Raw genomic sequence first — 19,118 nt, 5'->3', positions numbered from 1 at the left:
AATGGAAAAATGAAATTCAAATTTAAAGCAAACAAAATTTTAACACAACCAAGACAGTTCCTATTGTCCTAGTTGTATTCCCTAACAATGGAATAAAGCTTACATCTGCCCTCAAATGTATCAAATATTTTGGAAAACATTTTTCTCTTTAGTCTGTATTATTTGACGTCTGCTTCCCAGAGTCTTGTTTTTATTTATTTAACACCTTAATTGTATTACTTAAGTGACTAAGAAGCATTCAGGAATGCAAAGTCAGAATGATCTGATGAACTGAAATTGCATTGTCTTTTTTTTTTTTTTTTTAACAGATCTAGATCCTGCAGACCATAATAGAAAAGCTGTCTCCTCTATTTTAAAAGTAATATTTATATTCTTTACAAGGCTCTTTCTTGAATTTTAAGGAGGAACAGTAGCGTGACTGCCTCATCCTTTCCAATAACAAAACCTTTGATAAAGGCTCCTGGAACATTAAATTATTGTTTTTCCTCAATAAATGCCTATTTTAAGTTCACCTGGAACATCATGCCTCCTTGATAAAAGTCTGAGTTGGAACTGAGTGATCTCTCTCACCTTTGGCTATCTGCTGAAACCAGTTTTAGGGCTCTAGAATGTCCCGAGGTTAAAAAACAAATCATCAGTCTTCTTGGGTCACATTACTTGTTCATTTATTATTGTGAGTAACACCCATCCTGTGTCCAATATGGCATTTCAGAGGAGAAGGGGGGACAACAGATACATCCCAACCACAATTTCTCAATTCTGGATATGGTTTGAGGGCAAATTCCAGTCTGGATCTAGAGCTATCAGCCACATCAGTGATTCTGTTACAGAGCCAATCAATTTAGTAAATGGATATTGAGGACATCTCATTTTAATTTTTCAGTGAAAAGGAAGACTAACAATAAAGGTGTGTGCTGGGGAACTTTAGCAGTAAGCACTACAGTACAGCTGTCAGTGCATGGGTTCTGCAACCAAACTGCTTGCGTTTGCATCCTGGTCTTGCCATTTACCAGCCATGTAACTTTTGGTATTACTTAACCTATCTGTGCATCAATTTCCTCACTAGTAAGAAAATGGAGATAAGAGTGTCAACCTCGTAGGGTTGTTGTAAAGACCAAATAGGAACTTCTTTTCCAGAGAAGAACTGAAAGAGAAATGTGACTTCAAAAGCCAACCTTCTTGTTTTAAATGCATTCTAATAACTAGAGAAAGTCACAGTATTTTCCAGTCCAATAGTTATTGGATGTCTTGATACATGTCTACTTTGCAGGTACTCAGAGAAGCTCATACTAAATAGTAATTAAATAAAACGTAGCACAGAGGCTTAAATTACAGTTCTTTGAAATTTGAATAGCAGGCAGAAATAATCTTAAACAGGTCATGATACTTATGTATTTCTGAGGCATTGAAAGACAAGTGAATGAACTCTGTCTCTTAAATACAGAAATAAAGTACAGTCCTTAGACTTTAATCCTCGGTGAAGGTTAATTCATAACGGCTTACCAAGAAATTATTGATAAGCAAGCAGGGTTCAAATGTACAAAATTCTAATACATATAAAAAACTATTTTTCTAAGGAAAAAAGTAGCCCCTGAATAAGAACTGGCAAATTTTAATTTCAACAAATGAGATTTTTCAATCTTACTCATAAAAGGTGATGCCAAATATCTTAAGACAGGGTTTATCCTCAAAGGATAAAAAAGCAGTATAAAGAGCATGTCAGAAGTATAAGATTTTGCTAACATAAAAGCAATAACACGTCTCTTATGAATCTTTGTTTTCTAGTTTTCAACTCTGGCAAAATTCCAATTAAATTTGTCAAAATGGTCATACTTTTACTAGTTTGGGCCAATCCTCCAGAGAACTCAACCACAGAACCAATGAATATTTTTAGCTATATAAAAATAAACATATACCTTGACCCCACACTCCAGAAAAAAAATCAGAACACAAAGAGAAAATGGACTTGAATTTTAATTTTTTAAAGATTATCTATATATATATATATAAATAAAAAATGCAAAGAATAGACCTTCATGTTTAAATTATATTCTAAAATTATATATATATATATATATATTTCCATTAACTGCAGGAGACAACTGGCAAGTAAAGAGCCTGAGAGAGTCCAGTCCCTCTCCACCACTACAATGGACATATATTTCAAGGAAGCACCTATGAAAAATAGTAGAGTGTTCACAACACATCTGGTAACACAGATAGCTTCTGGGTGTTCTTGAAAGCAGTTTGTTTGCATTTTCAATTTGACATGAAATGAAGGGAAAAATCAAATTCATAAACAGAAATGACATTACTTAGAACAATCTAGTATTCTGTATTCATGTTTTACATGCCCTAGAGCCTAGTATTTTCATGCAGCAAGCTACACTCACATGTGCGTTAGTAACAGCTATCAGCTGCACGCCTCAAATGGTGATCAGCTCGTAGTGCAAGTGCTCTCTGCTCCTACCACTGCTGGTTGAGCAACACAGCTGGAACATCTGGTTAGAACTGAATTTTCCTTTCTTTAAAAATAAGTGAAATTTTTAAAAACACTGTAGCATTCAGCCCTGTTATACGTAGCTCAAGTTACATTTTGGCCTTAATATTAACTGAAAGGTCTTAATAACAAGGGGCTTATACTATCTGCTGCTTTCTTACGTATTTATGGCAATGGTGGCAAAAGGTTGCAAAACTTAATAATAAAAAAAGATATATGACTGGATTTTTTCCTTTAAAGCAATCTAGGATATTTCAACAATTCAAATTCAAAAATTGATTTCTACAATGGCTTCAGCAGCCATTCACCCACATGTAGAAAAGATCCCTTGGCTTTGATTTGGTTTTCTTTATTACTCTTTTCCTTTTTCATAATTGGAAATAATTCCTATTTTAGAAAAGATATGTTCTATACATTGTGCCTGCGGCAACATATCAGTAATACTGGCTATGACAGCATTTTGCCTCAAAATGTCAATAATATGCTCTCACTGAATCTGGGCAAAGTCAGTATTAAAATACAGATAAGCTGCAGATAATCAATTAGGCATAACATGTAAACTCAAAGGTCCATGGTCTCTTCTCTCCTTCTTTTAATCCTGTTATAAAAACAATTTTGGTTACAAGTGTCTACACAGCACCAATTTTATTTCAAAAGCAGCATCTTTACTCAGCCACCCAAATGAATCTATAAGTACACATGCTCAAATAGCTTTTTGCATTAACTTCTGTCCTGTAACTCTAAAAGACCAGTAATTGTATTACATTTTTCTCTTAATCAAAAATTATTCAGCAATTATTAAAACCATCAATTACAATGCTGTAAAAATACCCATATTCGCTGAATTAAATGAGAAGCTCCCTTTACATGCAACTGTATAATAAAAGAATTATGCCCGCAGTTGATCAACACTGTGTTCTGTAATAACAGAAGAAACAGGTCTCTAATAGTAAAAAAGCATTTCATAAAACTTTGCCATATATAAAATATCTTATTAATTGTGACCATTCCACTTATGATTAAAGCATAACATAAGTGTTTGTTCTGCCTTCTGTTGTGGGACAGTCCAGGGTCATACAACTTCAAAAAATAATAATGCATCTGTTTCCCAGGCGGACAAAAGCTTGGGGCTCAATTACACTGTTTCTCTCTCAAACTCGTCTGCACTCATGCGTACATACACAAAGCACCTACAGTTTCAATCTTCATGACACTGTTGCCATACTTTTTTCCTACCAAAAGTCTGTCAGGAAAATGTGTTTGCAAAATAATTATTCTTGTCTATACCCAGCCTGGATCTCCATTGCTCATTTTTATGATTTTGAAAGATAATGTCTGCAGCAGAAGGAGAATAGGCCTTATTCATCTTTCTCAAACCCTTTGGTTTCCACCTTTAATGTTACACTGAATGTAGATTTGACTCAGTAGGCCTGGGTCAAAGGCTTTACAGATAGCAAACCTGAAGTGCATTAAGAGAATAAACATCTGCCACATGGCACAGGAAAATTTAAAAAGTAGCGTTAATAAACACAACTCCTCATACATGAAGATTTTACAAGAGTCACCTAAAAATTTCATAAAAAAATTAAATTTGTAGGAGGGGTGGAATTATGTAACAAAGGTCAAAAGGTCAAATGCAATCAGATAATTGCATTCTTTGAAAAATACTTCACTTACATACTTGTATTTCTCAAGCTTCCCATCCATAAACATGGTGGACCGAGAAAAATACACATTAAAGAAAGGGATTACATCTGATTAACAAAGGAATAGAAGAACAAACAAAAAGATTTCCAAGTAGGTAAGGAACTAGCTTTTACAGAAAAGTGCTTTAAATGTGCTTCTGCAAAAAATATGACTTGGAGGCAATTGTGAAGTTTTGACACTTATACTTTACTCATAGATTGGGCAGTTATACTTCTATGAGGCAACTAAATTGAAATGTAAACCAAAAGAATTGTTCAATTATTACATCACAAAGCCCCAGGGAAAACCTGGGCATAAAAGCTCCCTTTGATTAATGTTTCCCACTTTTAATGCAAAGTGCAAGAGCAAGGTCTTCGAATGGATGACACAGGTGGGAAAGTCATAAGCTCTTCCCCCACATTCCTCAACTTCATTCCCCACACACACCATAGATAGTTTGTGAGCTAATTCTCAACTCTCCTGGTGCACGTATCCAGGACTCTATTGAATTATTTATAAAGTCAGGCCTCAGTTCCCAATAGTTTAAAGTAATGAAAAAGAAAGACATGAGAAAATACATTCAATAAGCAAAAACAAAAGAACTCTAGAATCTGACATATTTCATGTTATGAAAATAATGGCTGACATAACGTACAAGGGACATTAAAAGTGAGTCAGTAACATACAAAGAGATCAGACTGTTCTGCCGGTGCTTCCAGAATAACTGCAAGTTTTCCTGGAGTTTTCACTCTACATCTATTCTTCTTCGAGGTTCTAACAGAGTTATAGCTTCTTACTGCGTACCTGAGATTAGAATCAGGTTGAAAAATGCTTAAAACACTTTCAATTATTTCAAAAGGGAGAAATGAGAACAAAAACATCACCCAGGTTGAGAAATAAGAATTATGAACAGAACAAAACTGTTAGGTAAACCACACATCAAAATGAAAAAAAATGGAACTGAACCAAAAAAGCCAAGGAGGGAGGGTAGCGGAAGGAAGAACTGGGAGAGAGAAGTTCTGGCCCTTCCTGTGAAAATTCCTTGTCCCCCCGTTTAAATTCTCTAGGAGACCCTTCTAAGAGGCTACACTGTTCATGTTATCTTCACAAGTGTACCCAACAGTAACGATAATCAGGTGGCAGGCAAATCCCAGTGAACACAGTAAGAAGTCGGTGATTTCTTTGTCATCTTTCCTTACAGAGGGCACATACACTGGAAATGTGGCCAATTCCACTGGCTGAGCCAAGTAAATCTGTGGTAGAAAATACCAAAAATGGCCCCCTACCCACTCCAGGGGGGAAAAATACAAAATCCCTCCCAAACCTAAACAGAACAAAACAAAACAAAAACAACCTCCTCCCTCCTAAAGAAAACCACATTAAAAACAAATGCCCTGCAACAAGTCCTTATGTGTACGTTTTCACAAGGCTGGTAGAGGTTATTTTGTTTTGGATTCCACGTAAATTTTATCTCCATCCCTAATGCCAAAAGAATGCAATGCCCGAGAGCTGTACTTCATTTCCTCTGGGCCAAAGGGTGCTTCATGGTCAAAATAGTAGAGAAGCATGTTGCTTGTGGGTAACTGTACCAGAGTTTTTAACTGTTTCTTTAGTTCTGCAACTGTTTGGTCCAGACGAATGCTCATTTCTTCCACCTGATCGTTAAAGTGGACTTCTACTTTTGCACTGCTCTGGGGTCTTAGGTCCACTTCTGCCAAAGGCTCCAACTTCCCATATTTTGTGATCAGTTCATGATACCTAGAAGGATTAAAAACAACAACACTGTCAGCTTAAACTACTAGCACATGTACTGTGGACTTCTTCCCAACTACAGATAAACAATATTACTAGGCTCAACATCTTTAAAAAATCTTACTCTATCATTATGATACTGTGCATTCTGTGACCTAATATGAGTGCCCGAGGGAGGCCACTGTAAAACCGGGGAATCGTTTTTCCTGAAGATGGTCACATGCCTACTGTTAATCAATGATTACATAAGAATAGGCTTAGGAAAAAATGGAACCTAGAAAAGTAGACACTATAAAGATAATAGAAGTCCAATCTCTCTGTAGAACTTGCTTTCTTGGGTGTCATCACCAAGAAGTGCAGATATCCAGGCATGTATCTCTTGGGAATAGATGGAAAGATGGAGGGAGGCCAGCAGTTTCTGAGGCCTGGAGAAGCCATAACTTATAAAGAAAAACATGTAGTTGTATGTTAGCAATTAACCTAACTCTTTCAGAGATGCCTTGTTTGAATGTTCCAATCTAATTTCAGGTGTAATACATAGAATTTATGGAAGAATCAAGAATACATTCTTGGAAAAAAGTGGTAAATAAGGGATACACGTTTCTTGATCAAGGAAGGAATACAGAGCAAAAGACACCAAGAGGAAAGTGAATTACAGAGATGAGACTAGGGCCCACAAAGGTCACGTTTCCCATAGAGAAAATTCTGTCTGCACTGCCAGCCCTGGAGGATCTAGATCCGATTTTATCAAGGACACTTACAAGTTTCCTACATATCAGAAAGGGAAAAAATGCTGAAAAAAATTAATATTAGTTTTATTAAAACCAAGATACAGTGAGGTCACTTTAACTAAGGATCAGAATACAAGTCACACAAAATTATCCCCCTACCTCCTCCACACCACTTTCAGCTTTAACTCAGTTAAAATCAATGTCATAATAAGGTTTGCGGGTACATTAAACATACAGTAAGACCACTGTGGCCAGGAGTGGTGGCTCACACCTGGAATCCTAGCACCTTGGGAAGCCCAAGGGGAAGAATCACTTGAGCCCAGGAGTTTGACCAGCATGGACAACATAGCGAGACCCCATCTCTTAAAAGAAAAAAAAAAAGATTGCTGTGCTTAGAGATGGAAGTAATCATTTCTAATAAGTGGAATAATAGGGAACGCTAAAAATAGCCCTGGCTCTGTCTTCAGGATCTTGACTCCATTTTATAATTAGCTGTGTGACTTGGCAACTCACTGTCTTTTTGGATCTCAGTTTCCTCATTAGTAAAATTAGGAATAATTTCTTCCCTTCCTACTGTATAAGACAGTCATAAGAACCAAATAAAATATCAAACGAGTAAACACTTTGTAAATTCTATGTTCATAAACAAATAAAAATATTTACATTATATTACTGCTGCTCTGAAGCTTATTTTAAAGCACATATACCCATTAAAACATATAAGATTGCTGGACACAGTGGCTCACACCTGTAATCCCAGCACTTTGGGAGGCTGAGGCAGGTGGATCACGAGGTCAGGAGTTCGAGACCAGCCTGGTCAACATGGTGAAACCCTGTCTCTACTAAAAATGCAAAAAATTAGCCAGGCGTGGTGGTGCGCGCCTATAGTCCCAGCTACTCAGGAGGCTGAGGCAGAAGAATCACTTGAACCAGGAGGTGGAGGTTGCAGTGAGCTGGGATTGTGCCACTGTACTCCAGCCTGGGTGACAGAGTGAGACTCCGTCTCAGAAAAAAAAAAATGCACACATATATATAGATATAGATATAGATATAGATATATGAATGATTGAAATCTACTTAGGTGGAACTTCAAGATGTCAGGATTTTAGCAAAGGCAAACAAAACAAAACAAAGCAAAACAAACAAACACAAAGCTGCCAGGACTTGAAATTTTCCAAGGCTCTAAACTGAAAAGGTAAGATGATTCAAAGTCTAGGGGTATCTTTTCCCCACCCCATATCCTAGTATATGCCTTCAAATAACTGAAACTAGGTTACGAAAATTTAACAAAATCTCAGAAAAGACAGCAGAACCCAGTGGTCAAATAAGAACTGAACCCAAGTCTAGAGATGTTTTACCTTCAGACTATAGAAAAGTAAAATTGTAATACCCTAGCTCTCATATTTTGCCTAGGAGTAACAAAAGAAACAATGTCAAAGTGTTCAAAGAGAATTTACTCATACTACATTTCAGCAAAGAGATGACATGAAGAGAAGTGACCACTTCAAGCACAAGCAAGATGATGAGACACAAAATAGCAACAGAGCACATACCACAGCAAAAAGAATAAAGGAGAGGAACACATAATAAGTAAAAGACAGAGGCAGAACTCAATCTGAGAGAAAACACAACTGAAGAAAAAGAAAACACTCCACAAAACTCAAAAGTCTAGAAATTACTAAGTACTTCAATATAAAACCAGCACTCAAAGATAAATGATAAACTGTAGAATGAGATGAAAATGGAGACTGCAGAGCTAAAGAAACAAACTGAAGAGCAAAACACCACTGACACAGACCCAAATAAATGAATTAGAAAGAATGGCCCCAAAATATTATACCTAACCTAGTGCTTTGGTTTGAATGTGCTCCCCCTCACCAAGCTCATGTGCTGGAAACTTAATACCCAGTGCAACAGTGTTGACAGGGGGCACCTTTTAGAGGCGACTAGGTCACAAGGGCTTCATGAATAGATTAATGGTGTTACAGAGGGAGTCGGCTAGTTATCCTGGCAAAAGTGAGTTCAGCCCTCTCTTGCTCTCTTGTCCTTCCTCCTTCCATCATGGATAATACAGTAGGAAAGCCATAGCCAGATGCTGGTACCCTGATACTGGATTTTCTAGCCTGCAGAACTGAGAAATAAATTTATTTTCTTTATAAATTACCAAGTCTGTGGTATTGTTATAGCAACACAAAATGAAGTAAGGCATCACGTTTTTTCCAGAAATAAATTTAATAAGCAGATATTCTAAAATGAGAAATAAGAAATAGAGCACCATGAGTCCTTCTGGTAAAAAACAAAAACAAAACCCCACTACTCAACACTGAGATTAAAGAACTAGGGATAAGCCCTGAATCTATTTAAATATAAAACTAAAACACAGTAACAACTGTATACTCCTAGACTCATTCATACTTGACATTATAGCCAACTGAATTAATCTCAACCATAAACATATTTGTACACAAAATTATGACCTACATTCAGAAATTAGCCTATCTTCCATAAATGGGCAAGTACATCTAAAAATTAAATGACCTATAAATCAGACACTCTGAAGTCTTAGTTTTCTCAAAATCAACATGTTCAAAAACAACTGCCAGTCCCCAACTGTGTCCTCTTCTAGTCTTTCGTATCTCAGTAAGTGGCACTGGAAACTATCTAATTATCCTAGCCAGAAAGTGGACAGTCATTCTTATTTATTTCTCTCCTATCTCTTCTCTACTTCTCATTCAATCAATTACCACATCCCACTCATCTTCCTACATATCCCATGAATCTATCTGCATTTCTCTTGTTCACTCACCTTATAAATTCAGGCCACTATAATTAATAACCTAGATTGCTACAATTTTTTGTGGCTGCATAAACTAGATGAGCTTTCTCAATATCTGTTTCACCCTCCTCCTGGTAGGCCTTCCTGTATTTCAAAGATGGAAAAGCTGAAAAATACATTTCCCATACTCTGTTGCCAATGAGATTTAGCTTCTATCAATCACAGCCCTGGAGAGAGGCAGTAGATCTAGTAGATATAGTGTGGAAACAGTTTGGGTAGAGGCTTCCAAATGACTAGATCACACAGTTCAAGCAGTCTGTTTCTAGAGTCAACGACCCCAGCAGCAGCTTGCTGATCTCCAGATCACAGTTAAAGTGATGTGATCAGCACCAGGGACAGCAGCTTGTGAATTTTCCCTTTACTTGATTCCTTACAAAGGTGAGCAGTGCCCTTGGTGGGCCAGTTCCATGGTACTACTCTAGAGTCAATCCTAGAGAGGAGGCCTAAGTCTGCTCCTCCAGCCCTTCCACAGATTTTGTAAGCACTTTATTCACTGTCTGAAATCCCTTTCTTCTTAAAAAAGCTAATGGCTTTCCATGATCTCAGGATGGCCCAAGACAATTCTTGTCTTTATGATAGCCACAGGGTTTGTTATAAAGCACAAATTGTATCCCATCACTCCTCTACTTAAAATCACATAGTACCCACCAAAATAAAGTCCTAACTCTTCAACATGATTGTGGTAGGCAGAATTTTGGCTCCCATATCTGGGTAGGCCTAATCTAATCATATGAGCCTTCAAAAACGGAGTTTCCAACTAGTAGCAAAAGAGGAAGTCAGAGACAGTCAAAGCACCAGATTTTGACACACCATTGCTGGTTTGAAGATGGCACACATGGAAAGTCTAAGAGAGAAGAGAATTCTGCCACCATTCTGACTGTACCTGCAAAGAGATTCTCCTCCAGAGCCTCTGATATAGAAAATAGCCCTGCTGACATATTGATTTTGGCCTTGTGAGACCCTAAGCAGAGAACTCAGCTGAGTCACACTGTGCCCAGACTTCTGTCCCACAGGACCGTGAAATACTAAGTAGGTATTGCTTTAAGCCGTTATGTTTATAGTAATTTATTATAGCAGCAATAGAAAACGAATACAGTAAGCATAAAAAGCCCTTCATGATCTGGTTCCTTCATAACTTTCCAAACTTACTTTGTGTCATCACCATTACCATTTTCTGCACCTTCCTTTCCACTTGTTAAAATCTTAAAATCAATGTTTATTTATTAATTTATAGGTAAGGCCAGCAGACTTTTATAGATGGGTTAGGCTTTGGATGTGGGCTTTGAGAATATTCACTATTAAATAAAAAAGAAGCAAGTGTACTAGAGTTGTGATTCACTATACATACTGAATATGTTCCCTTAAAAGCTACATAAATAAAAATCATGGTTTTAAGATAATCTGTTTTCTCCCAATTTTCTTATTTTCCACTTATCTTTAAGTAGGAAAAATTAGTAAATATAAGAAATCATGATTTTACAAAATGTCCAGTAAATTTCAGAAAGCAATTCTGTCCTAGTCTTTCAACTTATATATTTTATTCATTATCCAAAAGTCCATCCAAACTGAACTATACTGCATGCATTGTACGCCTGAGCTTTTCTTAGCATGAGTTCCAATGTCTTCCTGAAGTTATACTCTGAAGAGGTAGATGGTTTCTGCTGACTAAGCATTCTCTGAAATTAATGATTTTGATTTATATTCTACCAGTCAGTATCTTCATCTGACCATTAACAAGTATTTAATATTCATAAGCCCCACTTCTGAAGAGGGCAAAATGTAAATAAATCTACTTTGGAAAATATTACCAATAAGGATGTATTACAATCATCAAATGCTAAAATGTAACGTATGCCACGTTCAGAAGTTCTCTGGTGCATTCCACCATGACCTTCTAACAGAAAATGGCCAATCACAAGTAAAACAAAATTTACTACAAACAGCATAAAGGCCAGCATAACCACGTGGGCAACTGAGAGTGATAAATGGAAACCAAATGCTAGCTGCAACCCTGTGAAGAATACCACCCACAGGCAAACTGGTGTGTTTTTTTTTCCCTTCTTATTAAATAAAAATACCCACTGAGAGAAAAGCTTCTTTCAACTTTAGGGGTCTTTGAATCCTAAGCAGTTAGAAATCAGGCTACCAGCAGAGTGGGGTTGAAGGTGATACTAACAAAGAGAGGAAGAGAGAATGAAGCCATCTGCGGTGGAACCAGGCTAGCTCTACTCCCAGTGCAAATAAGCAAACCTTCATACACTCAGGTCCTGGTCCATGGCACACCTGTCTAATGTTACATAAGAGCAGATTTTAGCAGCACAGTGGTCATTTTTAGGAGAGGTATGCCTGTTTCTCCATCTTGCCAATCCTCACTCTTGATTCCAAGACCTGGGGGCATTTCCTCAATCACAATTCAGTCAGATATGACTCCAGAAGAGGAAGATGCGGTACACTATTTGAAAAAGACCACAGGTTCCTGCCATATGTCTTAGTCTGTGTTTCTATTTATTATAAAACCTAAAACAAACATTAATTTGTTCTCATGTTTGATTAGTCTTATAAATGATCCTAAATAAACAGTATATATTTTACATAATTTTTAGGAAATTGTAAAATGAAACTCTGTCTAGAATCAGGGACTTTCCAATGGCAGAAAGCATCCAGATTTGGACATCAAATCTCCAAATTCACAATCTTTAGGAGCATCCTAGGGAAAAATAAAGGGATTTACATTTTCTGCAGGTGCCTACGCCACAATGGGATCATAAATATCCCAGAAGTACTCTATTTATCCCTTACAACTGTCTAGAGGTGTATTCATGGGTAGCTTATGTAGTAGTCTCAAGTTAACAATTCTCTTAATCAGTCATTCCTCAAATGCAGACAAATATTGAATCAACCGAAGTCTTTACTCTAGGTAATGCTGTATTACTTCAAAATAAATCCCTAATACATGTATCTCTTTTTTAAAGAAATGTAACAAATAAAACATGAAAAATCCCAGATGGTTCACTTGGTTAAACCAAACCTTGAAGTTTAATTAACTATAAGAAAAATATGGCCAGGTGTGGTGGCTCACACCTGCAATCCCAGCACTTTCGGAGGTCGAGGTGGGTGGATTGCCTGAGGTCAGAAGTTTGTGACCAGTCTGGCCAACATGGTGAAACCCCACCTCTAGTAAAAATACAAAAAAATTAGCCAGACGTGGTGGTGTACGCCTGTAATCCCACCTACTCAGGAGGCTGAGGCAAGGGAATTGCTTGAACTGGGGAGGTGGAGGGTGTAGTGAGCTGAGATTGTACCACTGCACTCCAGCCTGGGTGACAGAGCGAGACTCCGTCTCCAAAAAAAAAAAAAAAAAAAAAAAAAAATTATTGAGTTTGTTTCCCAAGGCATTGGGAGGGATTCAAAAGTACATTCAAAACATCTTCTGACTGCTGTTATCTAATGTCTCTTGCTATAGTATGCCTTCTCACTTTTGTGTGGCATCATATCCTGGGACATCAAAGAAACCTCCTTAACATTCTACAACTGGGACTTGACAACCTACTCAAGGTTTTCTCAAGGTCACCAACATTCCACTTATTAAAACACATAAGCATCACATTTTACAGGTAGAAGGAATCTTAGAAACCATCTATTACATACTTTACAGATGTAAAAATTGAGACCCAGTTTGTTAACCCAAAGCCTCATAACTAGTGAAAGGAAAGGTGGAGATTAGAACTCAGGTGTTATTCTGAGACTATCACTGTTTTAGTTTCATCATCTTAGTGGTTTGCTGCAATAGTACATATTGTTCTAGAAATTATTTTCTCATTCCTACATTTCAAATGTCCCCATTCAATCTCTCTTCAAGGGTTCTCATTTCTCTTATTACCACCTATACTTGGGTAGTTCTAAAAATTCACTCCTGAACTCTCTTTTCTTTTTATGAGTTCCACCACAGAGCTCATTCCACCTACCTGAAGCCACAGATGTTTCCCACTTGTCTTCCGCAAATGTCTGCATTTCACCCACCTCCAGAATTATTTAATGTCACCTTTCACACATATAGCAAAGTATCTTGAAGTGAATTTAGTATTTTCCATTTAGTTTTTCAACAGAGCTTAAGTCATGGAAGTACATTTGTTTCAACTCACTATTTCTTAAATTCAAGTGTTATCAAAAATCATCTAGTAATGGATAAATAGAATGCGATCTATTCATATGATAGAATACCATACAGCAGTTAAAAGAATGATTTTAATCCACATTTATCAACATGTTGCACTTTTGCTCCAGACGCAGAGTAAAAATTGATAAAATGTAAAAGGTTGAAATCCAAGAAGATATAGCCCAGGCTCAAAAATGATAAGCATCTCCATGGACCAGAAACTGAACAGAAATACAAGTCATAGAACTAAAACTACAAGACCTCCAGGCTAGAAATCTACAGCAGCAGAAGCAGTAAGGAGTGCAGGTCACACAAGGCAAAGGAGACTGAATGTGCTTCATGGGAGGCAGGGGAACTAGAGCCGGGTTCCCTGCTTGAAGTAGGGGTAGAACTGGGTGCTGAGAGGCTGTGCATGAAATGAGGATGAAAAAAAGAAAACTTGTGCAGATCCACTGCCTAAGGCTACCTTTGTAGAGCAATGGTTCTAATAAGTAAAAGAATAAAAAGATAGCTCCACCATCAGGAACTGAATTAAATCACTTGGTGCTTAAGACTAGGAATATGTACTATCTCTGTAATTATTGCAGGACAGGTTCTCCAAATTCCATTATAAGAGCTGGTTCTGGACCAGGAGTTAGGTGAGCTGCTTAGAGGCAAAACCATTAGACAGGGAGAGGCAAGCTCCAGCAGAAAGACATAACAATCCAAAATGCATATGTATCTAAAAACAGATATGTACACAAGAAATAATGAAGCAAAAACTGGTAGAACAACAAATAAAAATAAACAAACCCATAATTATAATTGGAAAAATCAACACTCCTCTCAGTAATTGATAAAACCAGCAGAAAACTGTTAATGATACAAAATACCTGAAATATAAAACATGCCGACCAACAACATCAGAATGCACATTTTTTTCTAGTACATATGAGATACTGACCAAGAAAGACCATATTCTAAATCGAAAATGTACCTCAAATATACCACAACAGACTTTATAAGAATTGAAATAGTACAAAGTACATTCTCTAACTATAATGAAATTATACTAGAAATAATTAATAGAAAGATGAGGAAAATCCCTGGAAAGATAAGGAAAATATCTGGAAAATAAACAACATACTTGTAAATAACCCAGTGAGTCAAAGAGGAAGTCACAAGACAAATTAGAAAATATCTGAATTCAATGAAAATTCAAATATAACAAATCCCAATTACAGAATGTATCTAAAGCAGTGCTTAAAGGAAAATTTATAGAATTAAATATTATAATAGAAAAGAACAGTCTCAAATCAATGATCTATACTGAAAACACCATAAAAAGATGAGCAAATTAAATCCAAAGCAAGAAGAAGGAAGAAATAAAGATATGAGCAGAAATCAATGAAATGCAAAAACTAAAACAGAGAAAACACATAAAACCTGAAGCTGGTTCTTTAAAAAGGTTTGTAAATTTGATAAACCTGTAGCTGGATTGATTAAGAAAAGATGATGCCAATACTGGAACTATAAGAGGGAACATCACCACAGACCACAAAGACATTAAAGGCTTATGATAAGCAAATACTATGAAAAACTTTATGCTTAAATAAAACAATTATAATTCAATTCAACAATTATAATTAAATGGATGAATTCATTCAAAAATACAAACTACTAAAGCTCACTCAAGAAGAAACAGATAACCTGAATCATGCTATATGTCCATTAAATAAATTTAATTCGTAGTTAAAACCTCCAGCAAAGAAAACACCAGACTCAGGAGGCTCCACTGATAAATTCTACAAAATATTTTAGAAGAAAATAACACTGTTCTACACAAACTCTTCCAGAAAAAAAGGAGAGAACACTCAAAAATGAGGCCAGCACTACCCTGATATCAAAACAAGACAAAGACATTATAAGAAAATTATACAACAATGTCCCTTAGAAGCATGAACACAAAAATCCTTAACAAAATATTAGCAAATCAAATTCACCAACATATAAGAAAAGATAATACATCATAACAAGTGGGATTTATCTTGGGAATTCAAGGCTGGTTAAAAGTGCAATTAATATAATTCACTATATTGATACATCAAGAAAAATGGTATAGCCTTTTCAGTAGATGCAGAAGAAGCATTTGAATAAATTCAGTACCCATTCAGGATAAAAGCTCCAGCAAACCTGGAATAGAAGGAAATGTCCTTAATCAAATAAAGGTCATGAACAAAAAAACCTATAGCTAACACCACTTTTAGTGGTGTAATGAATGATTTTTTCCTAAACAGGGAAAAAGGCTAGGGTGTTTGCCATCACTACTCCTATTCCAATACTATACTGGAGGTCCAAGTCAGTGTAATAAGGTCCAAAAAACAACAAAAATGTAAAAAGTCATACTGGTTGGAAAAGAAGACATGCACTGTGCTAAGTAACAGACAATACGGTTGTCTACAAACAATTTATTAAAAATCTACTAGAATAAATAAATTTATCAAGGCCATAGAATACAGAGCCAATTACAAATACCAACTGTAATTCTATGCCTAGCAGTGAACAACTTAATTTGAAATTTTAAAACAGTACTACTTATAACAGGACCAAGATACATGAAATCTTTAAATAAAATGTAGCAAAATATGTACAGAATCCTTATGTGGAAAATACACAACACCAGTTTTTTAAAGAATACTTAAATAAATGGAAAGAGATACTGGGTTCATGGACAGGAATAATCAATGTTATTAAGATGTAAATTCTGGCCAAATTCTTCTATAAATTCAACACAATCCTAACCAAAATCCCAGAAGAATGTTTCATAGACTTCAACAAGCATACCCTAATATTTATATGTAAGGCAAGGAATTAGAACAGCTTAAACCATATTGAAAAATGTCAAAGTTGAAGGACCCACACTACCTTAATTGAACAGTTACCACAAGGCTACAGTCATCAAGATGGTGTGGTACTGGCAAAAGGATAGAGACACGGGTCAATACACACAGAATACAGAAATACAGGCCACCTATCTGATTAGTTTATTTCTGACAAAGGTATAAAATCAATTCAATAGAAAAAGGATAGTCTTACCAGTGAATTTTGCAGGAGTAACTGGCACCCATACGCCAAAACAAAACACTTAATCTATATCCTACACCATATAGGAAAATGAACTATACCATATAACCTAGGTGTGTGGTAGGCTATACTATCTAAGTTTATGTAAGTACACTTTATGATGTTCACATGACAAAACTGCCTAATGATGCATTTCTCAGAACGTATCCCTGTCATTAAGCAACACATGACTGTACTTAGGTGTAAATCTAATAAAAGACGAATAGGACTTGTATGTTGAAAATTACAAAATTCTAGTGGAAGAAATCAGAGAAGGCCTTACAGAGAGACATACTGTAATCATGCATTGGAAGGTCTCACATACTAAAAATATTAACCTTCCCCAAACTGATCTATAGGTTTAATAAAATTCTTGTTAAAACTTCAGCCAAGTTTTCTTCCAGACAGAGATAAAATTAGTCCAAAATTTATATGGAAAAGCAAAGGCCCTAAAATAGCTAAAACAATCTTGAAGAATAAAGTGTGAAGAATCATTCAACATGAATTAAAGCTTACTATATAGTCACAGTAATCAAGAGATTGTGATACTGTTCACAAACATACAGATCAATGGAACATAAAAGAAAACTAGAAATACACCAAAACAAATATACTTTCCTGATTTCTGAAAAAGGTAGAAAAGCAATGCAATGGGGAAAAGACAGCCTTTTCAATGGACAATGCTAAAGCAACTGGACAACTATAGGCAAAAAAAAGTGAACCTCAACCTAAATCTGTTGGGAAAAGCTGAGTGTTGGGAGAAGCTGAGGCAAGGTTTGCATGTCTGACATAATGTAAGTCTTGGAACATGTCCGGGGTCCAGGGTCTAAAACCCCTTGTGGCCTTTGGAATACCGAGCTCTGTGCTAAAGGGTGGAAGGCTACCCTGATGCACTATAATCTAAGCCCAGGGCATAAAATCCCTCGTGGCTTGGATAGAATCCAGGGTTCGTGGCTCCTTGCTCCTTGCTCTCCCAGGATCGATTGTATCTTGAGTTAAAAGAACCTGCTCTCCATGATCTCAAGTAGCAGAGCAAATGCTAAACCATCACAGCTATAATCGTGTGCTTGCCCTTTCGACAAGGTTGAAAAGCCACAGTATGAGGGAAGAAATAGCAATTCACACTAACAAAGAATCATAAAATGCTACTTTATATTTCAATGGAGATACAAAATATGAAAAACAGACATCAAGGATACAAATCAAATTTCTGCTAGTGGTTACTTTTGGAGTAAGAAGTAGGACTGAGATTAGTAGAAAAAAGGCACTCCAATTTTATGTATAATATTTCTTTTTAATGAAAAATAAACTCAAAGTAGAATAAAATATTAACTATCATCAGTTCTTTTTTTTTTTTTTTTTTTTTTTTTTTTTTTGAGACGGAGTCTTGCTCTGTAGCCCGGGCTGGAGTGCAGTGGCCGGATCTCAGCTCACTGCAAGCTCCGCCTCCCGGGTTTGCGCCATTCTCCTGCCTCAGCCTCCGGAGTAGCTGGGACTACAGGCGCCCGCCACCTCGCCCGGCTAGTTTTTTGTATTTTTAGTAGAGACGGGGTTTCACCGTGTTAGCCAGGATGGTCTCGATCTCCTGACCTCGTGATCCGCCTGTCTCGGCCTCCCAAAGTGCTGGGATTACAGGCTTGAGCCACCGCGCCCGGCCAACTATCATCAGTTCTGAACAGCGTGAACATGAATGTTTTATTACTCTCAATAATTTTTAGTAGTGTTTTACTGACAAAAAGCAAACAAAAATGAAAAAGATAAAACTGGCCCCCTGCCCTGGCCAAAACGAAAGTTCAGACAGCGAAGACAATTTTCTCCAAGCCCATGATTTGGGAGGGCTGGCTCTCACTCCTCTTTCCTTTGCAAGTATATCCAAATACTTGTATATAACTCCAATCAAGATTAGGAAGGTAGTCTGTCTTCTGCTGGGCTGGGAAAGTGGCAAGAAGTCAAAATAAAGTCCAAGGTAACTGGAATGACAAAGGCTGTAAGCAACAGGGAAAGCTAACATTTCAGAGGCTCTCCATGGTGCACCAAAGAAAATGCCCCTTTTGTTTCTCCTCAGACTCTCGGCTGAATGTGAGGAGTGCTGTGTCACGGCCCTTGTCAGAGGATGATGGAGCATGGCAATATGGAGAACCCCAGGAGACTCATGTCCAGTATAGAAATGTTCCTTCACAACAGCAGGTCCTCTGTTTGGAAGGAATATGAGGTAACGGACACAGCACACTAAGATTTCTCCAGCATCCAAGACAAAATAAGCCTTCATTGAGGTGGTGTCCAAATACAGGCTGCTGCCTGCTCTCACAATAACATGGAGATACGATCAGCTCTATTTAGAAAAGCCATTAGTCT

At 36.9% G+C, this 19,118-nt stretch overlaps 1 protein-coding gene across 5 annotated transcripts in view; it reads right to left on the bottom strand.

Annotated features, from left to right (window-relative positions):
* The window catches only part of LOC126936555 (tubulin-specific chaperone cofactor E-like protein), a 168,303-nt gene that overhangs the window by 100,194 nt on the left and 48,991 nt on the right, over positions 1-19,118 (bottom strand). For 4 of the 5 annotated variants that reach the window (XM_050759291.1, XM_050759292.1, XM_050759293.1 and 1 more), the window contains one exon: positions 644-5,944. The exons of the other annotated variant lie outside the window; for it this stretch is intronic. In XM_050759291.1, coding sequence (XP_050615248.1) covers positions 5,626-5,944 — 319 coding nt within the window. In that variant the 3' untranslated portion in view covers positions 644-5,625. Of the gene's footprint in view, positions 1-643; positions 5,945-19,118 lie in introns of those variants that run through there. 5 annotated transcript variants of the gene reach the window in all.

This window comes from Macaca thibetana, chromosome 14 (assembly GCF_024542745.1).
Source record: "Macaca thibetana thibetana isolate TM-01 chromosome 14, ASM2454274v1, whole genome shotgun sequence".
Taxonomy (NCBI): Eukaryota; Metazoa; Chordata; class Mammalia; order Primates; family Cercopithecidae; genus Macaca; species Macaca thibetana.
This window is presented reverse-complemented; position numbering and strand designations above follow the sequence as displayed.